Source organism: Myodes glareolus, chromosome 11 (genome assembly GCF_982192425.1).
Source record: "Myodes glareolus chromosome 11, mMyoGla1.1, whole genome shotgun sequence".
NCBI classification, from domain to species: domain Eukaryota; kingdom Metazoa; phylum Chordata; class Mammalia; order Rodentia; family Cricetidae; genus Myodes; species Myodes glareolus.
Genome location: NC_142036.1, coordinates 60,773,267 through 60,783,380, shown reverse-complemented (window position 1 = coordinate 60,783,380; position 10,114 = coordinate 60,773,267). Strand labels below are relative to the sequence as shown.

The 10,114-nt window shown below is 41.7% G+C and overlaps 1 protein-coding gene and 1 non-coding gene across 7 annotated transcripts in view; both read left to right on the top strand.

The window, feature by feature from the left end:
• The first annotated feature begins 96 nt into the window (after window positions 1-96).
• Togaram1 (TOG array regulator of axonemal microtubules 1) overlaps window positions 97-10,114 on the top strand; it is a 64,115-nt gene continuing 54,097 nt past the window's right edge. For 4 of the 6 annotated variants that reach the window (XM_048415868.3, XM_048415865.3, XM_048415864.3 and 1 more), the window contains exons 1-2: window positions 97-2,367; window positions 3,739-3,810. In XM_048415868.3, the coding sequence (XP_048271825.3) occupies window positions 325-2,367; window positions 3,739-3,810 (2,115 nt within the window). In that variant the 5' untranslated portion in view covers window positions 97-324. The remainder of the gene's footprint in view (window positions 2,368-3,738; window positions 3,811-10,114) is intronic. The other 2 variants (XM_048415863.3, XM_048415867.3) reach the window with 2 other exon arrangements.
• On the top strand, window positions 5,831-5,936 carry LOC125388107 (U6 spliceosomal RNA). Its single transcript, XR_007228120.3, has one exon. It is a non-coding gene; the product is annotated as a U6 spliceosomal RNA (small nuclear RNA).

The window sequence follows — 10,114 nt, the reverse complement described above, 5'->3', positions numbered from 1 at the left end:
CACGACCCAGAATGCACCTCGGGAGGTTGATTTCCGGGTCAAGAGGTCCGAGATGGGTGCATCACCATGGAAGCGCTCGGTTTGGTCACGTGGTGGCCCTGGTTACGCCGGGTGGCGGCTGTGGGGTCCCGGGCACAGGCGGGGGCCATTTTGCCGGAGGCTGGCTCCGGGAGTGGAGGGCCCGAGCGGCCTGGTAGCTGATCGGAGCCGTTCCTTGCCATCTCTGCACCTCGGGCCTCGGAGAGGAGCTGGAAGGCTGGGCTTCATCCAGCCCTCCCGAGACGGCAATGGTTCCCTCCAGCCGTCGCTACCCGACGACCCTCCATGGCGGCCGCACCTTCCGAGCTGCTCCTGCCGCCGCCCCTTGCAGCCGTGGGTTCCTATCGCCTCCTGAGCCGCAGTCGTTCTTCCGCTCCAGGGAATGATGGGCGCCGAGCTGGGGGCACAATGAGGGGCGAGAAAAACTACTACTGCCGCGGGGCTGCCGGGGACCACGGCTCCTGCCCCTCGACGCCGTCGCCTCTGACCTCGACCCTGCTCTTGCAGGCGGAGGCCGTGTCCAGTAGCTGGTCGGCGCCCGGGAGTGGGCTGTCAGGAGGAGATGAGGAGGAGACGCGGCTCCTTCAACTCCTGCGCACCGCCCCGGATCCCTCCGAGGCGTTCCAGGCTTTGCAGGCTGCCTTGCCGCGGCGGGGCGGCCGGCTCGGTTTTCCCCGCCGCAAGGAAGCCTTGTATCGGGCGCTCGGCCGAGTGCTGGTGGAAGGCGGGAGTGATGAGAAGAGGCTCTGCTTGCAGCTCCTCTCGGACGTTCTTCGGGGTCAGGGGGAGGCAGGTCAGCTGGAAGAGGCCTTTAGTTTAGCGCTTTTGCCCCAACTAGTTGTCTCGTTACGAGAAGATAATCCAGCCCTACGGAAGGATGCGCTGCAGATCCTGCATATATGTCTCAGGCGCAGTTCTGGCCAAGTACTTAGAACGCTTATACAAGGCCTGGAGAGTCCAGATGCCCGGCTTAGAGCATCCACCGCGCTGTTGCTCCCCATCTTGCTTACTCCTGAGGATTTGTTGCTGGGCTTGGATCTCACTGAAGTAATAATATCTCTGGCCCGAAAGCTTGGCGATCAAGAGATGGAAGAAGAATCTGAGACAGCGTTCTCCACACTTCAACAAATTGGAGAACGGCTTGGTCAAGAGAGGTTTCAATCCTACATCTCTCGTCTGCCCTCTGCTCTGCGAAGGCACTACAATCGCCGCCTGGAGTCCCAGTTTGGAAGTCAGGTTCCTTATTATTTAGAGCTTGAAGCCTCTGGGTTTTCTGAAGATCCTGCCCCTTGTATAGCGACTCTTTCCAATAGCAATCTGAAATTCGGGATTATTCCTCAGGAGCTGCACGCGAGATTGCTGGATCAGGAAGACTATAAGAACAGGACTCAGGCTGTTGAAGAACTAAAACAGCTGTTGGGAAAATTTAACCCAAGTTCTACCCCTCATTCTAGTCTTGTTGGTTTCATTAGCTTATTGTATAATTTGTTAGACGATTCCAATTTCAAAGTGGTCCATGGCACACTTCAAGTTCTGCATTTGCTGGTTATTCGCCTGGGAGAGCAGGTCCAACAGTTCTTGGGACCAGTTATAGCAGCTTCTGTGAAAGTGCTGGCCGACAACAAGTTGGTGATCAAGCAGGAGTACATGAAGATCTTTCTAAAGCTAATGAAAGAAGTAGGCCCTCAGCAGGTGCTCTGTTTGCTCCTGGAAAATCTTAAACATAAACACTCCAGGGTCAGAGAGGAAGTCGTGAACATTTGCATCTGTTCCCTCCTGACCTATCCCAGTGAGGATTTTGACTTACCCAAACTGTCTTTTGATCTTGCTCCAGCTCTCGTCGATAGCAAACGCAGGGTCCGCCAGGCAGCCCTAGAAGCCTTTGCTGTTTTGGCGTCATCAATGGGCTCAGGTAAAACCAATGTCCTTTTTAAAGCTGTAGATACTGTTGAGTTGCAAGATAACGGAGATGGAGTGATGAACGCCGTGCAGGCCAGATTGGCCAGAAAGACTCTGCCACGGCTAACAGAGCAGGGATTTGTCGAGTATGCCGTCCTCATGCCGTCTTCTGCCCAGGGTAGGTCCAGCCATTTGGCACATGGCGCAGATACAGACTGGCTTATGTCTGGAAACAGAACTCAGAGTGCACACTGTTACTGTGGTGAGCACACAAGGGACAGCATGCAGCTGTATGGATCCTACAGTCCAACGATCTGTACCCGAAGGGTCTTAAGTGCTGGGAAAGGGAAAAATAAATTACCATGGGAAAATGAGCAGCCTGGAGAAAACCAGACCTCCAATTCAAAGGACAGTAAAGACACAGAGCAGGTATGCTTAATTTTCTTGAGTTGAAAATGAAAGAATTTACAATGAAAATTTTGAATTAAGTGCTGATATCGGACATCCCTTATAGTGGTACGAGTTATGTAAGTCCATTTGATAGGGTTCCTTCTTGGTTAATTTGAGGATAAATATTGTAGGAACAAAAAATGGTTTCAGTTATGGCTTATTGTTTTCATCATGTGACTCAGTCATACAACAAGCACCAAATACCTAGTACGTACTGGATGAAGAACTAATTCCAGTTCCAAGTGGTTTCTAGAGAAGGTTGCAAGCTGGCAGTTCACCTGTCCGTTAAGTGCTAGACTAGAAATACAGAGTGCTGTTGAATGCCATCGCAAGGAAAAATAATCCCACTAGAGCAAATCAAAAAAAAAGCCTCCTGGGTTCTGATCTTTGAACTCAGGTTCCTGTCCCTGAAAAGTTTTTGTTTTAAAATGTACAAATCTACATGTAAATTCAGGGTAAGTCACTACTCATGTTCTACATCTGTATTTGCCTGTTAACATCTTGCAATATTTGCTCCATATTTTATGAACCATTTGATAGTAAATAGCACATATTTTGGGTTTCATTCCTTAATATTTTGACATACATCTCCTAAAATAAGTTATTTTATAACTGTATTGCTGTGCTTCAGAATATTAATAGTAATTGAATAGTATAAAGCTTTTATTTAAACTTCTCCATCTGTTCCCAAACTGTGCTGTATATTTTTTATTTTGCTTTTATCATCAAGATCCAGTCATGGATGTTGTGACTGTTGTCTTTTTATCTAGTGTTGTGTCCCTGCTTGTTTTTGGGGTTTGTATGTTTTTCCATGGCAGGCCCCTTTTCTTCCCAAAGGCTGGGGCAATTGTTTTGTGCACTATCTCACATTGTAAATTTATCTGATTGTTTCAGTATGATTAGACTGAAGATAAAAATTCTTAGAAAATATATTGTCTAAGTAATGGATACCACACAGTGGGATTGTCCCACCTTGAGGAACACCTCATTTTATCATTTGATCTAAACTGATAACAAGATCCAATACAAAGGTATATTTTCCCCATTACTATAGATATTACATTGAGACCCTACAAATACCTCATCAATATTTTACTCATTGTTTTTGACATCCAGTAAGTATTTTTACTTCTATTAGTTATTACTTTGAGGGCTACGAAGAGTGTAATTAAAGACAAAAAGCATTTCTTCTATATTTGTTGCCTAAAATTCTTTTTTATGTGTAATTTTTTATCTATCTTTAATTTTTGCTCCTTAAAATTGAGTTTGTTTTTTTTTAAAGATCTCTCTCTCTCTTTCTCTCTCTTTCTGTGTGTGTGTGTGTGTACATGTATGTTCATGTGTGTACAGGTCTGTGGAAACCAGAAGAGGGTGTCAGATTTGATGGAGCTAGAGAAGTTAAAGGATTCTGTGACTGGCAGTGTAAGTGCTGGGGACAGATCTCTGTCCTCTGTAAGAGCAGCAAGAGCCCTGAACTGCTGAACCTTCTTTCCAACCCCAAATTTAAGTTTTTTAAAATTTATATACAATTCAATTTTTTATTGAAAATCTTTCATGCAATATATTCTGATCAAAGTTTCTCCTCCCCCAACTCCTCCCAGCTCCCTACCCATCCAGATCTACAGTTTTTCTCCCATTAGGAAATAAACAGTCAGCTAAAAAACAACAATCCAGAATAGGACAAAATAAACAAACAGGAAAAAAAAAGCCAAAGAAAAAGCACAAGAAACAGTCCAACACATACCAGAAACCATAACATATAAGCAAAAGATCTGTAAGGTTTAAAAAAATGCCCCAACAAAGCACTATGGGACAAAACCTGTCCAAAATACCATTTAGTTCATTTTGTATTGACCATCAGGTTAAGGTTTTTGATGCTGAATTACCCATGTTTGGCCAATGACTGACTCCTGTGATCTTTGGGCGTGACTAGTGTTTGAGTATTTTCTTAAGATACAGTACCAAGGTTTACCTGGTATTTTCTTGTTTCACACTGGGATCTGCTGTTTTTTCCTGTAGGATCCTAATATTGGCAATATGATAGAGTAATATTTCAAAACCAAATTCTGCATATGTTTTTGCTCAGTGCTAATTCTTGCCATTACAGATCAGTCCTTGGCGGGCGGGCGGGGGGGGGGGGCAGGAAGTATCTTCTGTTTTAAAATGATCTCCTGAGTAATCCCAATTGAATTGTGCCATGTGGGTTCTTTGCCATTTTCTTTTATTCCATTTTTGGTCTTCATTCTTTTGTAACCAAGAGCCTAACTTCCAACATCATTGGAAATGAAGTTCAAGATTTCTTTGTGGTTCTTTTTGTTGTTTTTTGGTTTGGTTTGGTTTGGTTTGATTTTTTTTGGTGTTAGTTCTTTTTTTGTTTTTCCCCCCTGAAATAGGGTCTCACTCTGGTTCTGACCGTCCTAGAACTTATTATGTAAACCAGGCTGGCCTTGAACTCACAAAGATCCACCTCCTGAATTCTGGCATTAAGGGCATGTGCCTGCCGTTCTGTCCAGGTCCATAGTTATTGTGTGCTGTGAATTGTCACATAGTTTTATTAAGACTCTTCAGAGAGTTGGAGATGTAGCTCAGTGACACAATGTTTGCCTGACATGGCCCCTGGTTTCTTCTCCAGCACTACAAAAATGAAATAAAAGCAAAAACCTAACAACCAACAAAACTTTCAATAACCTGATTCTTTGGCAGGGGCAAATACTGATGCTCCTTATGATGGATTTATACCCCAGTAACCTTGTAACTTGAAAATGTCATAAATATCTGGCCTACTGAACGTCATAGCTTAGAAGCCTGGTATACTGTGGAGAAGAGGGTATTTCTGCTTATGACCCTGGGGCTAACTTGGTACTGGTCAGCGTTGCAAGGAAGGACCAAAATTCAAAGTACTACTTCTAATGAGTGCATATTGCTTTTGAATCGCTATAAAATAAAAATTGTAAGTCAGGGATTTACAGTTTATACAATGCATTTTCACGTTTAGACTTCGTGCCACACGCAGTACTGAAGCAGATGTTTGTTCTCATTTCTCGCCTGTTCTTCCAAAGGATTGTATTTAGTTATTTATTTCTCGTGGTGCTGGGATTGAACCTGGGGCTTCAATGTACTTGGTTATGCATTCTGCTAGGTTATATGTCCAGTTCCATCTTTTTTGTTTGCTTGACTTTTGTACTGAGGATTGAACTCAGGGCTTGTACTTGCTAGGCCAGTACTTTGTTGCTAAGCCAAATTCCTGGCCCTCCAATTCCAAATGTATAGGTTGCTTTGAAAATAGTTTTCAGATTTATATAGTCTGTTTATATGATTACTGCCATGTATTATAAACATTAACTGGTAGTAGTTAACTTTATGTAAGAATTGTTCTTAGGACTGCTTGCCCTGTGTCTAAGATGTCTAAGATGTTTAGTGAGTATATTAAGATTCTGTTCTGGTGCTCGCTTCCGCAGCAGGTATACTAAAATAGGAACATACAGAGAAGATTAGCATGGCCCCTGCGCAAGGATGACATGCAAGTCTGTGAGGTGTTCCATATTTTTTTCTCTTTAGAGGGATATCTTGCTCAGCTTAGATACAGTGTGGAGGGCCTTGGTCCTGCCTCAAAGCAATGTGCTAGACTTTGTTGGTTTCCCATGGGATGGGGGGGGGTGGGGGGGGGAGGTAGAGGCAATGGGAGGCTGGGAGTAGATTGGGATTGATATGTAAAATGAGAAAAGATTGTTTTTTTTAAATAAATAAATTAAAAAGAAATAAGTGCTAGAGAGAAGTCAGTGTTAAAAAGTGGATTCTGTTCTGGCTGGGTGTGGTGTGGCGGCACATGCTTATAGTACTGGTACTTGGGAGATGGAGGCAGGCAAACCGGGCTACAGGATATCTATATCAAAATGCTAATACTAATAATAAAATGATTCTGGTGCTGACCATAACAACAGAAATCAGAAAATAAGTACATCTCTGAAATGCCAATTTGGACTAACTTACATCAAAAGCTTCTGTGGTGAAACTGGAATTTATCATAGTAATCAAGTTGTAGATACATATTCAGAAATGCCTGTAGAAGTCCATTGGAAGTTATGTAAAATGAGGGCATGGACTTAAATAGATACACATTTGAAAATGTACACCTTTTAAAAAGTGTATATATGTATTATTGTTGCTGTTTGTTTTTAGAGCAGATTTAGGGTGATAACTGCAGTGGAAAGCACATGATTTGTGAATTCCCTGCCCACACTTACTAGCCTGCCTCCAGCACACAGGTGGTAAGCACATCACGGTGGCAGAGTCAGCGAAACCGCAGTAAGATGAACTAAAACGTTCGTCCTTTACATAAGGCTTCTCTCTTGCCTTGTATATGCTATGGGGTTTTGGCAAGTCTGTGTGCACGGGACTCTCTGTTGTGGTCACATAAGGAATAGTTTGATCGCCGTACATACATAACCTCTGTGCTATGAATGCTCATCCCTGCTCCCCTCTCCATCCCTTATTTCCTCACATTTGCCTTCTGAGTGGCATGAAGTTGCATCTGTGCCAGCGTCCTAGAATGAGGTAGGAAGTGGGCCTTATGCATCTGCCTTCTAAGGAAGACTATAGAGAATTATAATTCCTTCCACAAATGGTGAACAGATTTCACTAGTGAACACGGCTGAGCGTGGTGCTTCCTGCTCCCGAAGGTGCCGATTCAGTGAATTTAGAGGTAAATCTGCTCAAAATAGGTTTCTTCCTAATATTGATGTGATTTGTGTGCTTTTCTTTAGTTTCTGCTGTTAGAAATATGTGTCTTCTATTTGTAGCCTAACTAAAAGCTTATCAGTTTTATTGATCTTTTCAAAAAGCCTCCCTCTGGTTTTCATTGATTTCTGTGCTAATTTTTGTTACTTTTTCCCTCTACTTTTAGTTACTTGTTCTTTTTCTTGTTTACATTTTATTTATTTTTTGGAAGGAAGTAGGGGAACATTTGTGCCATAACACCTGTAGGGAAGTCATAGGACGGACAGCTTGAGGGAGTTGGTTTTCTCCTTGAGCCATGTGGGCTGTGGAGATTGAACTGTGGTCATCAGGTTTGGCTTCAGTCTTTACCTGATAGCCATCTTGCTGGCCCAACACTTCAATTTTTAATGATGGAAACAATTTTCTCATTCCAGAAACATCTTTATCTAATTTGAAATTCATTTAAATTTCGCTTAATATTTCTTCTTTGACTTAAGTGTAATTTTGAAGTATATTATTTGATTTCCAATTATGGGGGTTTTTCTTTTTTTCTTAAGTATTATCTTTATGTTGCTTAACATTTTTTGTCTTTTGTAGATTTAATTGGGAATTGTTATGATTCTGTTTTCTTTTTCAAAGCTTATCAATTGTTTTTCAATTTTTCCTCTTTCTTTTCTCTCTTATTTATTCTCTATATTTTATGCTTGTTGGTTTTCTTTTAACTCTGTTTTTTGCCTTACAATTTGTAGTATGCATTTACAGACATGATAAATAGAAACATTAATAGTATCGTTTGGAGTTGTTCTTGGAACAACTAAGACCAAAAAAAATAGGAGCTAAAGATATGATTCAAAGCAAGCTTAAGAACACTTACTGCTCTTTTAGAAGACCTGGGTTCAGTTCCCAGCACCCACATGGTGGTTCACAACCATTTGTAATACCCTCTTTTGAGCTCTCTGTACAACATACACATTCATGGTGAAAAGATAGACATGCAGACAAAACACTCACACACATAAAATAAAAATTTGAGAAAAGAATAAAGGAAATTTTTATTATACCTCATTAATTGTTTTTCTAGTGTACTTTGTGTCTATCTGTCTCCATCTGTGTGTGTGTGTGTGTGTGTGTGTGTGTGTGTGTGTGTGTGTGTGCCCGCTCGTGCATACCTGCATGTGTATATCAAGAACTTAACCTATTGAATTTTCTTTTTATATGAAGAACTCTTAACATTTGTTGTAACACAAGGTCTTACTGGGAGTTTGCCTCAGTTTCTGTCTGTGGATGTCTTTTTGTCCTTTTTGTGGGTTATTTCTCAAGATTCAGAGTTCTAGGTTGGTGGTGTTTGGTTGGTTTTCCCTTTCTGTTTCTTGGCATTTTATTTCACTCTCTTTCTTCTTACTTCCATGATTTTCGAGGAGTCGGATGTGATTTTTACCCGGGTCTGTGTAAATGACGTGTTTTTTCTCTCCTCCTCCTGCAGTGTTCTTTGTCTTTGATTCTCTGTTCTATAGCTGGAAAGTGATATGTTTACACATAGGTTCTGTGGCATTGATTTGCATTGGTGTTCTATGAGCTTTGTGGTCTTGTGATTGGGTTTCTGACATTAATTTAGGGACATTCTCAGCCATTATTTTCTCAAATATTTCCTCACTTTGCTCCTTTTTTGTTTGTTGCTCCTTTTATAGTTTCCCACAGTTCTGCATATTCTGTATATTTTAATCTTTTTTCCCCTTTTAGTGTTTCATTTTAGAAGTTGCTATTGTCTAGACCATGTAAAGCACACACTGACGGCATTCCCACCTCTCTTCCAATGGTTTTTTATCTTTCTTTCTTTACTTTCTCACAATTGTCAGATTTCAGTTTATATTAACATGTTCTTGCATTTTTGTCTGCTTTTTCCTGTTTAGCCTCTTACATGTTAATTATGGGTTTCCTTTTTTTTCTTTTTACTCATGGCCTAATTATTCCAGCCTTGTTGCCATATTTGATGCTGGTTCTAATGCTTGTTCATTTTCTTCTAACTGTGATGTTTTTCTTACTAGGTTTGGTTTGGTTTCGAATTTTTTGTTTTGTCTTTTTGTTTTAGTGTGTCTTATAAGTTTTGGTTGAGAGTTGACTGTGGTGTACTAGAGAAAAAGTAAGTGGTAAGTGGTGTTAAAGTGTGGGGAAGTGTTCATTAGTCCTGTAGTTAGGACTTGGTGATACCTGTGCTCTGGATTCCGAGATTCACCTGTGCCTTCCACTTTCCAGCCCAGTTATGTAGCACAGGCTGCCTCAGGGAACTGTCACTGACCGTTTCCCTTCCTTTGGACCACTTAGGTTCTGGGGGCTTCAGCACATCAGGCTTTGCTTAAAAGGAAAAGCTCCTCAGGGCAGGCCTTGGTAAGCATAGAAAAGCTCTGTGTATTGCAAAAGAATTGGTAATATTTTCTCTTTCCTTGGCAGAAACATTAAACTTTTTCCTTCACTATTCAGTGTGAAGTCAGGATAGAGTTCCTGGAGGCAAACTCAGAGAGGAGCAGGGACTCCACTGTGCATTGCTCCTGTCCCTAGAGTTTTAGCTTTTCCCAGTTGCTGGTATTGAGCCTCTAGCAATTTGTTAATTAACAGTTCTTTTCCCTATTCTACCTCTGTCTACCTCACAGCTGTCTGCTTAGAAGTTCCGCCTGTCGCCTGTCAGTTGTAATTCTGAGTATCTACCTGTTTGCTGCCATTTGACTTTCATTGAATATCTCTGGTGGATTTAAAACGAGTCCGCTTAAGTTTACACGTTTTGAATGGTGTTACAATTTTTCAATTCCTTACACACATAACTCAGACTCCTTACCTCTGTGTGTGTGTGTGTGTGTGTGTGTGTGTCCCCATGCTTTCATTGTTGTGTGTCTGTTTGTAGTACTGGTATGTAGAGTCTCACACACGGAAGGCAAATATGCTATTTTCTCTGTAGCCCTCCTTGACACTGTTTCAATTTTCACAGTTAGTAATGTAATTACACAGTTTATGTAGC